The sequence below is a fragment of the Ooceraea biroi genome, chromosome 5 (assembly GCF_003672135.1).
Source record: "Ooceraea biroi isolate clonal line C1 chromosome 5, Obir_v5.4, whole genome shotgun sequence".
NCBI classification, from domain to species: Eukaryota; Metazoa; Arthropoda; class Insecta; order Hymenoptera; family Formicidae; genus Ooceraea; species Ooceraea biroi.
Window position 1 is genome coordinate 2673893 of NC_039510.1, and position 21758 is coordinate 2695650.

The 21758-nt window shown below is 30.8% G+C and overlaps 4 protein-coding genes and 1 long non-coding RNA gene across 8 annotated transcripts in view; 1 reads left to right on the forward strand and 4 right to left on the reverse strand.

The window, feature by feature from the left end:
* Positions 1 to 256: 256 nt before the first annotated feature.
* LOC105287748 (protein sprint) overlaps positions 257 to 21758 on the forward strand; it is a 97771-nt gene continuing 76269 nt past the window's right edge. Inside the window, exons 1-2 of one of the 3 annotated variants that reach the window (XM_011353492.3) lie at positions 257 to 517; positions 17057 to 17106. The gene's annotated coding sequence lies outside the window, so the exon portion shown is untranslated. Of the gene's footprint in view, positions 518 to 11226; positions 11246 to 17056; positions 17107 to 21758 lie in introns of those variants that run through there. The other 2 variants (XM_026969444.1, XM_011353494.3) reach the window with 2 other exon arrangements.
* LOC113561896 lies at positions 1435 to 2702 on the reverse strand. Its single transcript, XR_003406513.1, has 2 exons — positions 1979 to 2702; positions 1435 to 1809 (listed from the first exon to the last, which is right to left on the reverse strand). It is a non-coding gene; the product is annotated as an uncharacterized LOC113561896 (long non-coding RNA).
* LOC105287263 (pheromone-binding protein Gp-9) lies at positions 6763 to 9477 on the reverse strand. Of its 2 annotated transcripts, XM_026969458.1 has the most exons (6): positions 8920 to 9477; positions 8546 to 8648; positions 8038 to 8153; positions 7646 to 7763; positions 7357 to 7462; positions 6763 to 7111 (listed from the first exon to the last, which is right to left on the reverse strand). In XM_026969458.1, the coding sequence occupies exons 1-5, from the start codon at positions 8962 to 8964 to the stop codon at positions 7374 to 7376; spliced, it is 471 nt and encodes a 156-aa protein (XP_026825259.1). In that variant the 5' UTR covers positions 8965 to 9477; the 3' UTR covers positions 6763 to 7111; positions 7357 to 7373. The 2 variants fall into 2 exon arrangements, with proteins under 2 accessions (XP_026825259.1, XP_026825258.1); XM_026969457.1 differs by having other exon boundaries at positions 6763 to 7462.
* On the reverse strand, positions 9607 to 12911 carry LOC105287262. Its single transcript, XM_026969455.1, has 5 exons — positions 12806 to 12911; positions 12293 to 12410; positions 10465 to 10592; positions 10218 to 10326; positions 9607 to 9974 (listed from the first exon to the last, which is right to left on the reverse strand). The coding sequence occupies exons 1-5, from the start codon at positions 12845 to 12847 to the stop codon at positions 9892 to 9894; spliced, it is 480 nt and encodes a 159-aa protein (XP_026825256.1). The 5' UTR covers positions 12848 to 12911; the 3' UTR covers positions 9607 to 9891.
* LOC113561895 lies at positions 15933 to 19686 on the reverse strand. The gene is made up of 5 exons (XM_026969461.1): positions 19572 to 19686; positions 19131 to 19215; positions 18101 to 18153; positions 17524 to 17638; positions 15933 to 16433 (listed from the first exon to the last, which is right to left on the reverse strand). Exons 1-5 carry the CDS (start codon positions 19602 to 19604, stop codon positions 16336 to 16338), a joined length of 384 nt encoding a protein of 127 aa, XP_026825262.1. The 5' UTR covers positions 19605 to 19686; the 3' UTR covers positions 15933 to 16335.

Genomic DNA, 21758 nt, shown 5'->3' on the forward strand with positions numbered 1-21758 from the left:
AAGGTAATAAGTGTTCTAAATATTTTTTAAAATCTATTACTTCCGTCCGTCGGTAATGTCAATCACTGGCAGCATCACCTCTGAATTCCCGTAATCCCGAGTAAAATTATAATTAAATATCTTTCATTATCGATAGCAGAAAGTGCAGGTTTCATTTTGTCCGCTGCATGCCGTGTAGCGTGCACTCTCACTCATAACGTGGCGCTAGATGGCGCCACGTTCACCTCGGAGCGCGCATTCCCGCGGGCGACCCAGTATGGCGGCAGCAAGCCCTTCAGTTTGTGCTGATCACGCAACAGGTGTTGTGTGCCGTTGCGTTTTGCGCGAGTTCGGTACCGATAAGTAACCGGCGTTCTCCGATAGTGCGTCGCACGCGTGTCCCTTCGTGTTTTCGCAGTATCTCGTATTTTCGGGAAAGGATTAGCGGCATCAGATAGGCGCGTGTGTCATTGAGTATTTTTCTTCCGGGTCTCTCATCCTCGCAGGGGAAAAGCATCGTGATTACGTGCCGCAATTGGTGAGCGTGCTATTACATTTCTCAAAGTGATATTGTGAAATATAAAAATAAAACCAAGTAGCTTAGCTGTGCGTGTATTGTGTCTGTGTTAAAGATATTAAGTGCGATACCGCCAAATTCCATTACAGAATCGTGAAGATTTGAATTCAAATCTGTATTGAAGTTAACCGTAAAAAGAATTTGTTTCGCAATATTTAAATATCGTTTGTTAACAACATAAGAATGTTTGCTGATAATTATAATGGTAACTCCAGTTTCTTCGAACTAAAAAATAGGAATGTGTAACTTAGAAGAGAAAGAAAATCAGCGGAAAAATTTTAATTAAGTCGGTTAACGTATCGACTTTTGAAAAATATTGAGTTTTGAAAAGTATACAATATTTTTGAACGTGATGCTGCGTGCACAAGACAGCTAATTAAACAAATAGGAATATGTGCAGATAAATAGGAGCTCGCACTTTATAAATATACTTCAAATGTTATATATTTATATATGTATAATCTATTGTTATTTTTATAGAAATTCATGCTCGTATATCTGTTGCGATAAATTAAAATTAAGTTACTATAAGTAAATGTGTTGAATAATTGCCAATGATTATTGTTGCAATTGAATGAAGTTTACGAATATTTGAAGAGTCTTTCAAAGATACCCCGTAAATTAGCAAGTATACTCGACACGAGGCACTCGATGCTACTCGATGACACGTACCACGCACGTTAATGATTTTGTTGCGCAAAGTGACAGTTTCGACACTTTGCGTGAACAAGGTATATAATGATTCTCTCGATAAGCATTGCTAGACTTTTTAAATTAGTTCGCTGTCTAATATTATTTTCCTATATTATAAATAATATTTAATTATATTTTACTTTATAATAAATAAATAATTTAAATATTAAAAAATATATACATATGTTTCCTACTTTTTATATTTCATTGTTGTATCTTAATTTTTTACAATGTTCTAAAATTTCACATAATAGATATGGTTGTACAATAATTGTCACGTAGTAAATTAAAATTTCTTACAAATGAATCGTGTGACTCAAATCCTATAAGAAAACGCTGAAATTTCCAGCGAATCTTTTATGAAACATCACATTAAATTAGTCAGGGCGAGATCGAGAGATATCACTTTTTCGAACGATGAGCAATTGAAACGCCTCTCCAGCCTCCATGGAAGGATCAATCTTTTTCTTTTTTTTGTGACATCTGTCTTGCGAGATACGGAAACTTTCCAAGAAGTGAATCAGCGTTTCGCGCGCACGCAGCTTCCTCGAACGCATTTTCTTGTGCGTATTCAATTGCGGATGTAGCAATCAGACCCATTTCAAGTACATGTATCAAATTTATATATACGTGTATATATACGTGTAATATAAATAATATAAATAAAAATAATAATAATAAGCAATAATCAAAAGATAAATGTATATAAATTAATTGTTCTATACTTACATACATAGTTTGTGCACTTATGTAATTATAGTTCGTCAGATAGATGTGGTAATTTATGATTTTCAAAATTTCATTTTTCCAATATTTATAAATGTACAAGCATTTGGAGTACTACATTTGCTAGCCTCGAGACAAGGATGAAACACACAGTGTGAGTCCTTGTAATGTAATGCGCAAGTACTGCACGTAATCAACTATATTTATCAATAGTGATCGATCATACATACAATAATAGAACATGTTTACTTAACTGGTTTTGTTCACCAAGAAGCTTGCTGTATTTATTATGCTCGCGGAAGCTTATATTTGCTAATTTACATATACATATACAAATATTCATGTCCGATCGACGGTTAGGCCTCAATTAATGATACCGATGGATGGATATCGCAAAAGTGAACGGTCAGACGGCCCGCATTCGCAAAGAACCCGTTTCTGTTTGCGTGGGAGCCGTAAAAACATCAAACCTACGCACGAGTCACACATTTGACGTGTTTAGGCGATCGAACGAGCGTTCTCTGGAAAACGTGGGCATCATCCTACGTGATGAAAGAAAAGGAATGAACGTGCGAAATAGTTCTCTTGCGACCTTAGCGCGTACAGGGTGCTCGCTGTAGATTGCCGACAAATATCCAGCAAGATTCCATTCCTATAAAGAAAGTTAGAGCTAATTTTATAAAAATGTAAAAATCAAATCTAAATTATTTTAAAAAATGTGTGTGTGTGTGTGTGTGTGTGTGTGTGTGTGTGTGTGTGTGTGTGTTATATTTAATTAGACGACTTTGAAAAATAAAAGAATATAGAAATATAGTCTAATTATTTAATCAGAAAAATTATTATTCATTATTGTTTTATCAAAACAGAGAGTATTGATATTTATTATTAAATTTATTATAAGCTAATCTAATTAAAATTGTGAATATTTTATAAATCTTTGCGTATTCCTAATTCTTCAGTTTATCATTTATTTCATTAAAGTTTTTACATAATTTTACAAAAGTTTTTCTGAACCTTTTTAGATTTCTCTAAATTAATTTTATTAGTATATAAAGAAATTCCTGAAAGGATATAACTTTATTATTACTATGACTACATATGGCAGCTGTTAGTAGTAGGAAAATCAACACCGATAGAGACACTTTCACACCTGGATAAGATAAATTTTATCTTCGATCTACCTGAGTCATTGACATTCGGTCAAATAAATATTTCGTTGTTATCGGCCACGTAACTCAAGATAAGGCAACTAGACGTCACAAAGATGCTATTGTATCATTTTAGAGTAAAATCTTAATAGCTATTTGTGCAGTAATTACGTCATAGCTTGTATGATCAAATATCGCTCTTGTATGTGCATTTTATTATTAGTTCTATTTTCGTAATTAAATTTTAATAGAATTGCATTAGACAGTTACACTAGATTTACATAATTATTAGATTTCATGCTAACGAAAAATGGTTTTGGCAAGTAATTCTTGAAAGGAATCTGCATCTTTTCGGGCAATTTCGAGAACTTAATTTGCGCACAAACATTTGTATCAATTCGCGGTATTAAAGGTACAATTCGCGTGCAACGAAGGTTCGGTTAACGAAGCGCGTAAAATTGCAGGGTGTGTAATAGCGAGATACTGCAAACCGATAAAACGGGGTAATAAAAGCAAATGGCAAACGATGTTATATACCGTGGCTTGAAACAGTCTGCTGAAAGATCAGTGGGATGCAAAATTCTTGTTCTAACGTATTCTAAATAAAAAAGTCCCGAATCTTATTAAAATAATATTGAGTATGTAAATGAGTATGTAACACTTGATACATATCAAGAATTTCTAGAAATTATATTTAATGATAATTTACTGATTTGCGTTGATTGAAATATACATAATCTTTCCGAAATAATGAAACGTTAATTAATCGAACGATTATAACGACATTATTGTGATTAACATTAATAATTATGCGCCGTACATTCCGCTCGCGACAAAAAACAAGGTCGGTCTATGATTCTTCTCTTACATGAGTTCCGGAAACGAGAGAGCAGAGAGGATTTGAAAACGCACATCGCATCGCTTTATCAGTGAGGACGTGACGATAATTGTGATATGTGCGATGCATCCGGGTACGTTACTCATTTGCTCTCGGCTTAGAGAATGGACAATGGACCGACAGCGACGAGATATTTCTTGAGGAGTGCAGATATTGATTTAGGATACATTTTGTAGAGTTTAGGGAGTCTTACAGCTTTTCGCTTCTGTATTGTCATTCACATTTAATAGAGCGAAATTATTTTCTCATTTTCATAATTTTCTTTCTTACGAAATTGCCAAACAAAACATTACATTATAATTTAACTTTTTGAACAACTGTTGTATGATGATATGCTGTGATTCTTGATAATATCAGTTGTATTTATAATTATTTAGTTGGTAGATTATTTATTTAGTGTACCAGACAAAACTCTGATGAGTTATTCCTTATTTACATAAATAGCTAAATAAATTTGTTAGAAAGTTTTATATACTAGTAAATGTTTAGAATCTTTTACTTTGAGCTGAAAGAGGAGGAGAGATACTTTTTAGTTTGTTTAATTATAAATGATGATTTGCTTCTATCTGGCAATCGTCTCTCTCAATGCGAAGCGTACGCCTATGGTGGTCCACGCACCCAAAATCGATTCAGACACAGACAGGGCATGGACCTTCCATCCCTATAGTAGCTTTACGGTAACTTTCCAGAGTGTACATCTGTGCTACCTCTAATTTTGCTCCTGGACAAAGCCAGCACACTTACATCTCACACAATTTCGTAAATGAGGCATTTTGCAATATTATAACGATAAAAACGAAAATGTTAAAACATCTGTTGTTTTTTTAATATTTTAATTAATAGTTAACACACATTCTTTTCCCTCCTTTCTTTGAGACATTACCTATTAATTGTTGACCTATTGTTGGTAAAATATTAATAAACCAATTATTCCATAGTACGTTTAATGATATTTATACGAAATTATGAATTTATAAATTAAAAAATGAAATATTTTTAAAAATATTAGAGTTTGAATATATTTTATTCTGGACTTTTTGTTTTTTTAATACTCTCGATGTAACATTTAGTGTTTGTGCTATTTATAATGCACGTAAATTTGCGTTTTGAAATCATTCAAGAGCCTTTAACATTTTCGAAAATAATATTCTGACGTCGATAATAAATGACGAATGATTTTTCCTTTCGATCTTCTATTATTCGCTTCATCGACGAGGTATAAATACAACCCATTAACGGCAAGTGCTTGAGTCGTAAAGAGAGTCCATAAATAGAGCATTGGCCATGTCCTGCCAAAATTTCCTCGCAGGAGAGACTATAAAGGGGTACGTTAATCGTCCCCCTCTTCTTAATTTTACGATCGCCCGTAATGGGTGTGCCTGCCAAATTATTATGGGGAAAATTTCGCACCATTTTGCGGCATGAGATGCGTTCTGCAAGAGTTTTCAAGATGAGATCCTAAAGTGTATACTTGTGGGAGTCGAGTTTATTATTTAGAAACAATGCTATGTTATAATGCTAAAGAAATATGCTTTGAATAAAATAAATGACTTTTACACATACGATTAGCGTTCGAATTAATATAATTAATCTTATTAATTCGAACATTAAAAATTATTATTTTTCACACATACATGTATAGGAAGAATTTGTTCTTAATGTTATATTATATTATATTATACAAATATAGTTTTCTGTAACAAACAGATTTAGGTACACTTGCCTTTGTACACTTTAGCGCCATACATGTATGCGCATCTGTAGCATTGTAACAAAACCACGTAAAGCATTCCGAGTCATCATATGTATATGTATGGTCAAATTACGGAATTCCATTGCTTCTGTTGCAATTTTCACTCGCGACTTCACGCATTCCTTTCAGCACGCACTATGCGCAAATTTCTTTAATTGGAAACTGGACCGTAACTATATGCAGAGCATGTGCAGAGAGAAATAGAATATAAAAGTTTACCTTTGTCTTTATGCATTATTTTATTTTTGTTAAGGCCGTCGTGAACAAAGGAATTTAAAATTGCAGATGTAGAAATTGGGATTGCAACTATGTGTATGCGCATGAGGGTATGGATGCACGCGCGTATCTATGGAATACGCGATAAGGATTGCGCGAATCTGTGATAGAATGAAGCCTTCTCTTTTCTCCCTTTTGTTTCTCTTTCAACTTAAAATTATAGGAACGTTATTATAGTCACGAATGATAGATCGTTTAAAACAAGCTTAATAGCGCTCTGAGTAATAACCTCTGGGGAATTACTCATCTCTCAGGGTTGGGAGATAATGCACGCACATTTATCGCGAGGGACCATAGGCGAAGCATGCGAGAGATCGTCCTCTCGTTCGGCCATAACTTAGAATGCTCGCAGATCGGAATCCGAGCGATGCTAATTTCAACGTGGAATTCTCGTGGTATCCCTCTTCTCGGTCATCGTCTCGAGGGCGGTACACCACGAATTATATTAACCGCGACCTCGGCAACCCCCTTGCCTTCATTACTCATCGCTAAAGTCTATTCCTGCTCTCCAAACTCTCGATTCGTTTATTCGAAGGATCCGATTCGATCGATAAATATACAATGTTTCTGTGCGAATTACTTAAATGTAACAAGTTTTTATATTTCTATACAGATGCAAGTTATGATTCTTGCATTCTTTTGGTGTTCTAAAAATAATAATAATTATTTTTATATTGTTTGCTTAACATATGACATTTTTCACACTTAAAAATTTTTGGTGGATAATTCTTGTTGTCTATTTATTAATTATATGGCTATCTTACAATGTGTAATGTCATTCAAGCAAATGTGATACATTAGCTTTGTAATCTATATATGTATAAGTATTCCTATACACGTTGAAAAGCTTGCTCTCCATTTGACTTTGTAATTTCATTTATGCGCAGAATAGCAAAACTTCAGTCCACGGAGACCACCGGTCGTGCAGCACTTGCAAATATTTGCATCTAGCGTTCTACCTAGCTTCTGTTCCTTGCCCTCGATTAGAATAATTGTCATGCTTCTGAGTCGTCACCTCGGCTTTACAGTTTACCCAGTTTTAGGATAAACTTGGTGTAATGCTGGATATAATAGTGGATAATTACAAACAGTTACCGTTCTCTTTGTATTTAACAAGAAAATTTTCACAAATTTTTAGTTTTAACTTTTCATTAGCATCAATTTACTCCGATGATTGATGAGATATGAAAAAGTTAATTAATGTCCCGTTATCCTTCAGATATATTAGGTATACTTCTGTTTTCTGTCTTGAACTTAAATCTTGTTTTATCTGAGATAATTTAAATTCTTGTTTCATTAGTCATACCTTTTTACATTTCTTTTTTAAAAATTCCTGTACACTTTCTTTACTTCCGCAATTATACACAAGACAAACTTGATGATTACGTCACATTCATTAGTTTTGCTTCTAACTGAAAAAATATATACGCAATAAACACATAGCCGCTATAACCAATTTTTAATTAAAAACATATCCATCGTGACTAAAAAACAATATTTAGTCTTGATCTATAATTAATATAATATAATATAGGACCTAAAATTATTTAATTTATTGCTTATATTATTAATTTCATATCTTAATTGATACTTACCTCGATCACTACATGTATTTAATATACGATCGCGTAAGGCATTGTATTTGTGATTTAGAATGATCTTAGAGTCTGATAATTCCTTTAATTTGTCCACATTGATATATGAACCAGACATCTTGAATATGTGCAGAAAACATAAACAATGATAAATATAAATATAAAAATGGAATATAAAAGTATTGAATAAATTAGTAAAATATAATGCGATAGTTAACATTAGATAAACAAAATAAAATAAGACGTGTAAATTAAATAACAAAAGAAGATTAAAATAGAAATAAATAAACAAAAAATTTAAATTTAATTAAAGATCTATTCATATTAATAAAAAAATTATCTCACATGATTAATCACGTATTTAATAAATTATTTTAAAAAAAGAATCTTACTATTCCTTTTCTTTGAAGCAAACAGGCAAATAAACAGCCAACTTTTACAACCGAATTATCGGTATCCACTGTTTCTACACTGTCATTTATTAATCTGTCCATCCTCATTGCATCCTCTACAAAATTTAAAATTTATTTTATATCAGCAAAAGCGTGCAGGAAACAATACTTTGTATGATATTAAATTTTGATTGTTTTTAGAAAATGGAATATTGAGTTGTATTTTGATTTAAGTAACATTAGAGATTATTTGACTCCAGAAAAATTGAAAAACGTCTTAATTAAAAAGTAAGAAATGTCTTTCGAATTGTAGCAACTTATGTAAGGCTTATTACATGAAATGCATCTTGCTATTCCTATATTATATAACTTTTCTGATAATGAGATCGAATATCTAAGAGTCTTTAATATCGCATTACAATAAACTATGATGAAACATGAAACATTTAAGTGATTAATTTTAATTAATGGAAAAAGATTTAATCTTACCACTTGCAGTACTACTTACCGACTTTTACATTGCTTTTATTCAGGCAAGTCTGCACTTCTGTGCTCGACATCGATAATAATTCTGTTAGCTTTTCCGTGAGATCATCACTCAGACACATTGTCTATAACGAAATAAAGAAATAGTAATTAACAAAATATATACATAGTGAAATTTATACAAAAAGCAATGGCTAGAGATAACGAATGATGTTTTATATCAAATTAACCAAAATAAACAAATTTTTCAATAATATTATTCTCCTTTTCTTCCTCTCTCTTTCTCTTTCTTCTTCTTAATTTACTATTTGTTAAAAGTATATTTCATGCTATTCTTTCATTTTGATCTTACTTTAATTGCAATATTTATGCTTTGATACATATAAAGATACTTACAGCGCTGATAAATAGGCAGAAAACGAACAATCTGCGCATCATCATGTTGTTACTCGTTTTCAATGATAAATTTCGTCTGCTAAGTGCTAGTTCGCTTGTCCAGCTGTGAACTAGCGTCGATATCGCGATATATGGTATTTATGTGCTATACACAGCAATAAAACATGACGGAGTTTACATGTTAACGGGGGTTATCGCTAAAGACATCTGGACCAAGTTGTTCGAGAAAGGGGTCTTCTCAGTCATGGTACTTGGTGATTGTTGGAACGTTGTGCTTGCATTCTCAGAAATTATTGCAATATAATATTATTGTGAATTAAACATAATAATGCGCACATTCTTCTTTTGATTCGCTTTTCCAATTAATATTTAAAGTATGTTTGTGTCCTCATTCTTCCACGAAGAAACTTGAATCTTGTCGTTGTGTAGTGATCTTTGACAAAAATTGCTTGATAACAAGAATTTATTACAAGTGAGGCGTGTGCTCTGATGTTCGTTTGCATAAACGTATCGTTGTTTTCGGTTTATGTACTTGATTTATGTTTGCATTTCGTAAAATCTTTGCTAGATTAATCAGAATAGGTACTTAAATGTGTATAATAATTAGCAGTGTAAGTAGTAATTGATGTAATTAATAAATAATACAACGATTTATTAGATTATTGATGTCATATGTTAATTTTCTTAATATAGTGTGCTACTTTTATTATTATGTATTACAGTGTTATAGGCTACGTGAATTAGTTATGAAATATATAACTAGTCTTTTATTTAATATCAGCAATATATAATTGTTGAATATATCAACAATAAGATATATTATAAATCTACAGAGACATCATTTTATTTTACTTAAACCCCGATGACAGAAAAGATTCTCTTGCAAAATGCTACCACTAATATATGGAAATATCACGATTGGCGGTCCGGTCTGGTTATCCCGTAGATTGTACGAATTTTCTCCTGTTTTTTTTATCTTTCGTCTTCTTCGGAGGAGACGCAAAGCACCAGTCCGACTGCCCTGTCTTCTCGAGACATTTCACTGTTTTCGTTTACTGTAAAAGTCAGAGTATAAATCGTTGATAGTATTCTACATTACAAAAATTGCGTGAACCGTGTAGCATAAAGCTGATATTGAACATTGATACTAAAGTATCTTGTTTTTACTTGTGAAAGAATGTTAAGAAACACGTAATATATTATACATTAGTTTGAGGTAGAATTACAGTTGTGCTTATGTAATAGCAGAATGAAGATCAAACATTATTTTGTTTTTGTTTCGTATCGGATTTACTTACATGTAGTCACGCATTCTGTCAGAACTTCTTTAGTTGGAGGGTTTTTCAAATCCTTATCATTCTGAAGCACTTCCAGTATCTTGTCGAGAACTAATTTCGAGTCCTTCATCTAAAATTGATAAAAATGTGAGAGATTCATTATTATCATTATTATACATTTTGCATCAAATATAAAGAATCAATCTTGTCGATCTTCTAATCGTTACTAGAATTTTATAATTATGCGTAAACGTTGCGTGATTGTTACCATTTCTTTCTTTTCCAACATGCACGCTATGAAGGTATTGTGCTTCAGGAAAACTGCTTTGGTTTCTTCATCAATTTCATCAGTATCTTGCATATTCTTCCACTTTTTCCTTGCTTCAACTAATTCCACTGTTGCAGAAAAAGTTTTTCATATATATGTGTGTGTGTGTGTGTGTGTGTGTGTGTGGTGTGTGTGTGTGTGTGTGTGGTGTGTGTGTGTGTGTGTGTGTGTGTGTGTGTGATATCTCGCATAAGTTTTGCAGAAATTTTTGCAAAAAGGCAAAAATCTAGTGTGACATATATTTCAAACGAATTTGTTACATGCATATATATTTCTAGATATTGTATCTTCAAAACTGTGTGTTTAGTAAAATATATATATATAATTCTTTTATTCGTAAATTGTAAATATAAAAATCTATTGGATTGGCCAAAAAGTAATTACGTTTTTTTTTATATAAATAAAGGCGAATTTTTCATGGGAAACAAAAACTTTATTAAACAATATATTGTCCATTTTGTTTGATTATCTTTTGCCATTTTTCAGGCAACTTCATGATTCCGCGCTCAAAAAAGTTCTTATCTTTTTCAGCAAAAAACAATTCCAACAACGATTTGATATCCTCATCAGCAGTCAAGGTTTTACCATTCAAGACGTTTTGCAAAGAACAAAACAAATGGTAATCTGATGGTGCCAGGTCTGGCGAATATGGTGGATGTGGTAACATCATGGTAACACATCCCATCCAAGCTGCAACAATTTTTCACGAGTGACCAAACTTGTACGTGGTCTAGCGTTATCATGGTGAAACACAACACCTTTGCGATTCACCAATTCTCGACGTTTCTGTTTGATGGCATCATTTAATTTATCCAGTTGACGACAGTATACGTCTGAATGAATGGTTTGATTCCTTGCAAGCAGCTCAAAATACACAATACCTTTAAAGTCCCACCAGACTGACAGCATAATCTTTCTTTGGTGAATATCTGCTTTTCAAGTGCTTTCAGCAGGTTCATCACGCTTGCTCCACGATCTTTTTCGTTTGACGTTGTTGTAGACGATCGATTTTTCGTCGCCTGTTATCATACGTTTCAAAAATGGATCATTTTCCTCACGTTTCAAAAGAGAATCGCAGATGTCAATACGCTTAGTGAGATAAATTTCTTTCAGCTCATGTGGTACCCAAATATCGAGCTTACTAATGTATCCAAGTCGTTTTAAATGGTTTTCAACACTCGATTTCGATATGTTAAGATTCTCAGCAATCTCTCGTGTCGTTAAACGCCGATTGGAATCGGTCAGTGCCTTTATTTTGTCATCGTCAATTTCGATTGGCCTTCCTGAGCGTGGCGCATCTTTCACATTAAAATCTCCAGATCGAAATTTAGTAAACGAATTTTGACACTGCCGAAGTTTTAAAGCATCTTCGCCATATACATGACATAACTTTTTATGAGCTTGCACAGTGTTTTTCCCTTTTCGGAAGTAATAAAACAAAATATGAGGAAAATGTTCTTTTTGATTTTCCATTTTGAAATCGACGGCAAACAAACAATTGTTAACGAAATCGTGTACTTTCTTTCTCTAAAACAAGCTTGAACTGTGAGTTGTTAACCTACATAATGAATTTGCGGTTTAGAATGAAGTTAGTTACATTTCAAGACATGTATGTCCATCTATTGGAAAAAAACGCAATTACTTTTTGGCCAACCCAATATTTTGATTAATGTAAAGATCCAGGACTTTTATTTTTTATTTACAAGTTTGATTGTAAATTTTAACGAACACTTTTAATTATAAAATTGTATATTTTCGTGCAACTAACCTATGGTTGTCCCAGCTTCGTCCAAACATCCTTTTATTGTTGCCACGTCGGTTTCGAATCTACCCGCTAAATCATTTACGTCCTTTACATCTAAATCTGCATCATAATCTGCATTTACCTGTATATAAAATAATTCTGTTATATATTTTTCTACTAATAAAATATAATTTTGTCATTGTTGTCAATCTGAAGAAAATAATTGAATTACATGAAAGGATTTAGGATAATAAAATATTAAACGTAATCAGAACTATTAAAAAGATTCAATAATATTAATGTATGCAACAATGAAATTATTGTTACACGTTTTGCAATGAAAAAATTGCCACAAAATTATTACTTTTGTGTATTTTAAATAGTTAAGATAATTGAATTTTCTCTTAAAGGATTTTCTATAGTTTGTTCTATTCGTGCAAAACGAGAAAAGAAAAGACAAGTATAGAAATACAGTTGTTACAAGAATCACTGTATAATAATTGCATGCAGACGATAGACAAATCAATCTACACTCACGGCAGCTGCGAGAGCTAGAACAAAGAGTGCGAGTCTCTTCATATTCTTGGATTTAGCAACAGGAACGAGCAACTAGTGTAAAGTTAATTCACCAACTGAATGCTAATATTTCTATGGCTCATATTTATATCGTCGTACCACCATTTTATGTGATCTTACGTCACCGACACGCGAAAGGCATTTCCGTACCTGTGTGTGTGTGTATGGATTTGCGGAAGCGCTAGTATAATTGGTTGGCGTATCAGATTTGCATAAGTTTCGATGGCGTCGCGATACCACATCACCGCAATATTGCAATTGTTTCGTACATGTATGTATATGTGTACGTGTGTGTATGTGTGCAAATTAGGTTGCCGCAATGGGCGACATTGACGTTCAGGAAAAACTGATTGTAAAGCTGATGCTTAACAAGCGCTACGATAATCTTATTACACGTGAATTACACGTGAATGTAAAAATAGAATACTTTAACACACAAACACATTTCTTTTAACTTATTAACTTATTACATTAATTGATAGATATATTTTAAAATCCAATAAAAAAAAACAATTTAGTGCTCAGTGTGTAAGAAAACCAAGAAGCAAATTTTTATTAAATTCAAAAAATATATTAAAAATTATTTATTCTATGCAACAATTGAATTATAATATTGAATATATAAATAAGTAACATTTACATAAATATGATTAATATAACATTTTAATCATTTAAAGTTTATATAATTAAATTTATATGATTATTTAATTTATTTGTATTATTGATGTGATACATATGTTGCACATAGCTGTTTCAAATAAAATATAAAAATAATATCCATATTTTTAAGAAACAATTGATAATGAAAAATGATAGCGACTTGTTACTTAGACAAATTGTAATAAGTGATAAGAATTACACAAATTATTATGATGATAAATGATAAAAATCAGTAACGATAATTAAATTGAAAACTTCGATCACACACAATTAAAAACCCTAAAATTATGCATATTGCAAATCGAAATAATGGATGACGATTTCTTAAATTCTTATCAAAAAATTTATATTTTGAATTTGTCGAATAATCTGTAATGGATTGAAAATAATAGCAGTGAATTATGATGGTAAATGATAAAAATAATGATGGCAATTACGAAGTCCGTTCAAGGCCGGCAATGTACACTCTCGTTGTAACGCGCAACAAATGTGCATAAAGTTGGACTTTAGTTTGATTTTACCTGCTTCCGGATCTACTTAATCGCAAATAGTTTCTGCGAAAGCGCGACCTAGCTGGCTTTGCTGGTTGCTTCGGAATTGGTCGTTGGATAATAAAATGTAACTGAAGTTCTGGAAAATATATACAGTGTTTCAGAAACAAATAGTAAAATTATATATATGTATATCGTCGACTTAAAAGAATTGTTTTTGTACTCGGTACTAATCGAAACTAATCGGAAGTAAACCAGACATATTCAAAGATCTGCAATTTAAGATTAGAGCGAATGAGTGATTAGACAGTCAAAGTCGAAGAGGATCCAAGATTGAATACGGAAGATTGCATCAAGAAAACAAAGTGTTTTCAATAACTCAACTCCATAGAGCGTCTTGCAAGAACATTTTTCACGTCCCCTCCTACATGCAACGAATATAAGTTTTTCCATGAATCATATACTTCGTGATTAATTTTTTATCGAATAGTATGATATTTATAATAGTAGATTTTTCTGAATATCGATACTTTCCACAGAAAAAGCAAACGAGGGATTTTATGATAAATTTTATGATAAATCGTTCTATTCCGCATACTAGACTTTGATGTTATATAAATTTTTGTGTAATCTATGGGATAATATTATTGAAAAATTTTTTTGTGGAACAATGTTTTAATAGTAACAAATAAATATAACTTGAAAAGTTGTTATATATGTGTTATATATATATGTGTTGTTAGGAAATGTTCCACTGGAAGTACACAATCAGATATGATTCATGCTTAATGGGATTCTAGTGTATTCTAGCGCATTCAGCATTGTTCACGAGTAATAACTTGATAATAATGATTTTTTATGTATAAGAAATGATTTCCTTCTGAAAATTATTTCTTGTATCTCGAAATATTTCACATTATTAAAAATATTCAAAATTTTCTCAGTATATCGAATTTATTACTGAAAATCAGAACAAGATTTCGAAATAACTACATCTTATAGTAACGGAAATATTATAAATAAGAATTTTAATATATTTTTTTATAAATAAATATTGGACAAATCTTAGATCGAGAAAAAATATGTAGCTCATGCAATTGTCCTTCTTTGCTTCAATCAAGATTTTATTTTACGTTATTTCAAGTCGAATAAAATCATATCGAATATTTGATCTATCAAACAGATGTTAAATAGAATTTAAAACAGTATTTGTTACAAACTTATTGTAAAATTCTTTTAGAAATGAATTTTTGTGTATTTGTATTTTATCTCTATTTCTATAACATCACTCAAATATAAAGTAAAATCAATTTTATTTTTATCTTTTAATAAAATCTAGATAAAAAATGCAAGAATATTAATACAAATTAAAAAACTGAAACTCGCGCAAAACTCGTTGTAAGACGATTTTTTCTCAAATACAAAGGTTTACTTCTACGAAAATCGCCCTTAAAGCTGGTCATTTGCCAAGGTATCTTGGAGCGTCACCTCTCCGGTCCCTTGTCCTAGCCCTTGTTCCATTTGGCGACAACTTTATGCAACACTGCATATACGAACTAACTTCGGCCATTACCGACTGCCATTATACTTGACAACGTGAGCCGCTTACGCGATCTCCGCCTTCGCTTTCACACATAGGAACATATATTGCACAAACACCTGGCCATGCTAGGCCGTCACATCTTGCTTATATATAATATACATACATATATACGTTTGTAGTGTAGTTGGCCATTAAAACATTACGTTTTATCACCTCCACGACGCTAAATAATTCATAACACGTTAAAGTTGCTTTGTTTATTCATAAGGCTTAGACTCAGGTGTAGCAAATACAGCAGTAATTTGTTAGATCGTCTAGAATTTCAACCGAGAAGTAACCGGAATAATTGAAATCGGGAAATAGTTATCTTCAAAAGCATTTCTCATTAGGTTTATTGAACAATTATTTTTATTTTTTTTTTATTTAAAAAGGGATACTGAATTTACATATATCTTGTTTGATTAAAAAACTGATAAAGTGTCGGAATCTGCTTAATAAACGTAAATTTAATATTGACTACATAGAACTTAATGTCATGAAGGGTGAGCATATTTAATCTAAATCTAACTATAAGATTATCGCAATTAGATAATCTAAAAGAACGTATGAAATCTTATTATTTTATTGGTACACCAAATAACTTACAATCCAATGGAATTGGATGGATATAAGCACTATTAAAATCCCTTAAAAGCAATATTTCCGAAAACATACTTGAATGCGAATTATTAATAATTAATGCACAAGTTTCGTTGACGCTCCTTTTACAGATGATACGTAATCGGGGAGATTTCCTCCTATTGAGGTTTATCAAACAAATCCATTATATTCTGCTGCAGTGTGCACTGTATCGCCGCAATAGCTTTGTCATTGTTGCTTGCTGAGCCTTGCCATTCTGCAATTAATAATAAGAACTGAATAAATATATATATATATATATATATATATATATATATATATATATTCTTCTCTACTTCATACGTGCACGCACGTTTACATATAGACACACAAAAAATAGTATATAATTCTACTTGCAAGAAATGCAAGAATAGTGAAACTTGTAATGATTTTTATTTTAGGTACTTTAAAAAATACAGACAAATTCGTGACAATAGAGATAGAATTCGCGAAAATATATGTACAAGGTGTTGCATGCTGCATGACGAACTGTATATATTAAGAAAGCGTGTTACTTGGGATCAATTTAAGCAGAAAACTTCCTATAAACATGGAACAAAATTCACGATAGTTGAATGACACTATAGGCCTAAATAGCTCTATAGTGGCACTAACTATAAGCTTAAATATAGGCATTCAAAGCTAAAAAGTCAGTTATAATTTTCTTAAAATTTATTTTATTTTCTTATTAAAGAAGAACAGAAATCATGTGAATTGTTGAAATTGACGTAATAATAAGTCCTATCACCGTAAATCTATTTCCCTCCACTCATTTATATTGTTATGTGTGACAAGTAAGAAACAATCATGAGTTTCTTCATTCTATTCTGTCCATTTCAGATCGCAGTGAGGATATATGGCCGAAGGATATCAACTCCACAACAATTTATGTGAGTTTTATTTTTGTTCATAAAAATTAATAAATAAAAGAAAATAAAATATATTTCAATAAATTTGTAATTCAATTCTTAGCTTTGAATGTCTATGCTAAGTAACTATTGTGGATTTGGTCCATGTTTATAGAAACTTTTCTGTGGGAAACAGGAGTTATTGTTTGGTTTTAAAGAAAATGGTTTATAAAATATTTATGCAAAAATGTTGCGTTTTTTACTACGTGAGTAAGAGGAATTGCTCAAACATGCATAGAATATGTGTGTCTCTGTGTATGTTAATATAATTTTTTTATATAAAATTATTCTTAAATAATATCTTATATAACACTTAATTTTCAATGTTGCATAAAACGAAGAAAAATCACGAGTATTATAATTATAAATAATATATAAATGATAAAATGTCTTAATTACCTTTTTCGAGACAATTGGACACGAGTTCTTTCGCTTGATCCTTCTTTGTATCAGAAGCAAGCCCATCAATATATTCAAGACACTTTTCCTTCAAGAGTACACCTTGTTCGTCGTACTGAAATTGACAAACTTATGATATAATATTATTCATGTCATAAACACAGAAAATTCTAATTAACACAGTGAATTAGGCGTATCGTTATAGAGCAAAATTTAATATTTTTAATTAATCGACAAATAATATTTTTTGGCGAAGAAACGAATATGCGTGTAGAATTGATTGTTCACTTTGATGAGAAGAAAACAATTTAAGTACTGTTATTATTATTATTATATTAATAGTTATTATTCTCTTTCTGCAATTCTAATATCGAGAGATATTTTCAAACGACTTTTATTAATTATTATTGCAACCATAATAATGTTTACTCAAAGTATTTAATTAAAGTTTTTAATTAAAGTTTTAATCTTGTTTTTGCTCGTTTTTCTTTTTTCAGAAGTAATAAGAATTTTTTTGCACATAACCCTTTATATACTATATTTATAAAATATGTAAATGTGTAAATAATATACATACTAAGCCTGCTTTTTCACCAACACACTTGATTGCTTTGGCATCCATTGTGCCAGCTGAAATTTGGAAATTACACGTATACATAAAGATGCACACAAAAAGTTGAAAATATACAATAATTCTAATACGAATTTAATTATTATACAAGATATAAGATATAATATATCTAGTTTAACAATCGAATTCATATATAAGACTTATTTAATAGATTTTATATATTATTTATTTATTTTAATGTTATATGCTTTACAGTAAGATTCTCCTACGCTTACACACGTATTCTGTTGGATTGTCCGAGAAATTCGTATTAGTTTCAATATTTGTCTTTATGAACGTTGCGTAAGCTGTCAGAGTTTGAAAGTGTATAATTACTCTATATCATTTAAAACCTAACGTGTCATTAGTACTTGGTTGAGATCATTTGAGTTTTTGCGTTGTTACTGAATTGTAAAGATGGAAGATAAAAGGGTGCATTTCCGACACGAGACGTTTTTTTATTATACTACAGGGAAAAAACTGTGCAAACAACGGAAAAAAATTGTAAAGCGTATGGGGACAATGCCATTGCGTTAGCAACCGTGCGGAAGTAGTTCGCTAGATTCAAAGCAGATAATTTTAATCTTAAAGACGCGAAGTGCTTTGGAAGATCTTCAAAGCGCAATCAGAGATCACGATGTACGACTCAAGAGCAGAAACATTTCAAAAAGTACCGTTCATGACTATTTGGTATTTAATATTTAGAAATTGTGTTTTATTTTAACTTAAAAAATTTTAATCTAAAAAACTCATATGAACTTCTCGGACAATCCAATAGTAATATGTACTAAAAAAGCTAACTTGATATTCTCTTTTCTAAATTAAAAGGAAATATTAAAGCTATAATAATATTTTTATTAATCAAAGTTATTTCACAATTATGCAATATTCTTTTTCTAATTATTCCTTTATTCTTTAAATGTGGCAAATATTTTGCAATTAATGTGTGTTTGTTCTATTAATTTCTAAATATAATATTCATGTAGATAATACTCACCCGCAACACCTAGTTCTTCGCTGCATTTCGCATATGATTCATAGAAAGCTTTCACTTTTTCGGGATCGGAAGCATAAGCCACCGCCTTAAATCGGAGAAAATTAAGTTTAGACTATGCATATGAAACGTTTTATTTCCAAAAAACAATTGAATAAAATTCGAATAAAATATGCAGCTAATGAGTTTATAAAACAGGGTCATTTACAAACTTTGTTTGAGATATAATAATTTATTAGATATGGACAAATAAAAAAACTTGTTGCATCCTGTCGGCAGCGCATAATTAATTATAATAACTTTATTGAAATTTTAAAACTTTATAATTTTATCAAATTGTTTTAAATTGAAGAAAAAAGAGAAAATGTCAAAAAGCTTTCAATCTCCATACTATTTTATGATGTAATCCGATAAAAAGAGTAAATTTTTTATATTTATACTTACCAGCAGACATGCGACGAACACGAGCGTCTTCATATTATTGTTTCTTCAATTGTTTGTAATATGGAGTGCTTTAAGCTGGGTGTTGCTGCGAACTGTGGCGCATCAGTATCTCAGCCGTATTTATATTCAAAAGTGTGAGATAAGTGATGTAATGATCACTTGATATGCTGTATATCGTGTGAATTCCTGGAAACAAACCTGTCAAGTCTAACGATCTGATTGATCACATATTGATTGAATAGAATTCTGAAATTCTAAATTATTATATCTGATACTGATATATGTATGTACATATACAAAAATATATGTAAAAAATAGATAATAATTATAACAAGAACATTACTAAATAATAATATTAAATAAGACAATATACAATTTAGAACAATACTTCAATAATTAATAAAAACTACTAATTAATAACGAAATTAATAATAAAATCAAGTAAAGTAAAAGAAAAGATTAAATGTTTTAATCTAACTTATGTAACCGAAAAAGAAAGAAAAAAAAATATATATATATATATATTTGTTAATTTAACAAATATTTAATAACCATTAACTTACTTGTTAAATATTCACGTTATCTTTATTAATAAATCCTTCATTAAGAAATACTAATATTCGTTTTGAATCGAAGAAATTTATGATAACAACACATGATTAATTAATTTACTAATGGCATCAAATAGCCAACTTTCGATGTTATTGAATGCCACATCTGACACATAACATTTTTAACTATCTTAATTGCACATAAACACACACACAGTTGTAAATATAAATTTTATAAATAAATCTTTATGAATAAATCACAAATATTTTATAAATAAATAAATAAGTCAAATCATTCTCTCGTGTTCGTTAAGGGGGGAATCTGGTTTACCGGGTCCAAAAAATCGATGCCAGTCAAATGGTACAAAATGAATTTTATGAGGAAGTTGAAGGGCTCCTGTATGGAGCAGGAATTGCTGATTAACCTACGACTGCTGTAAGTTATCAAAAAATTATACTTTTCGGTTGCATAACCTTTAAATGATGATGTTTTCACAAAACCGTATTTTCTAAACTTGTGTACACGATAAAGAAAAATATAATTAACCGATCGAGTTCTATCTCAGCTCATTTTGTTCGTTATTTATTTATTTACCAAGTGAACCTAAAACAGAGTAAAAAAAAATTAAATTAGACTAGTTTTTTGCACTAAAAAACGAAATTTTTTTCAGAATCGTGTCAGTTTCTCAATTTTCGTTATTTTTTTGGTTTTTTAGGTTCACTTCGAAGGTAATTATGTAAAATTAATAAAAAACTTGGAATCGTTTGTTTCACACAAGATTTACGCTCTCCAGAATGTACACAATGAACCAACTGCAGCGGCGTGGCGTTACAAGCATCTTCCTGTTTCGTCGGCTTAACGGCTATATTTTTAATCCAAAAAATTAATTTTTGTAGTTTAAATATACAATAATATATTCTAAAAGTGTGGGAGTAATTGCTTTTATTTTACCTACTTTAAAAATTTCCTAAAAATTATGCATTTTTCGGGCTCCTAAACCAGATTCCCCCCTTAAAGCGTTACAGTTTTTATGTAATTTCATAATTATATCATTAATTGTTAATATTAAAACAGAAATTTCAAAAACAAAATATTAGTTACAAGCACACAGTATCTTACAAAATTAGAAACAGATATAAATTGTTATCTGCATATGTAATCATAATTTGTATCTGTTTAGTATTTTAATGTGCCTATCATTTTGATATAAAAAGTAATAATTACAATTCATCACTATATATAGGAGGATAATAGGAGTTTTTATTAATTTATCTTGCAATCTTGTCATTTTTTTAGAAGTTAATTTCAATCATTACCTTGCCTGCATTATAATAGAACATGTTCAGTTTCATATTCTTTTCATTAGTTTTTGTTTGAGTGACTGCGGAACAATTTTCCGGTTATTACTTTAATCTTAATTACGTAGATTTCCGTGCCACCTAAGAAAAATAGATGGTGCGTGCGCGAATATGTATTCACACGGTTTAAACAATGCTTGAGGTATATTACTGGGAAGTCCGAGGAGGAACGAGTAATAATATGCACAGTTGCAAAATAGTACTTCTCTTATTCGCTTTTTTAGAAACGTATCACATTGAAACATCTTATTTCCTTATTTCCTTATTAAATTATTAC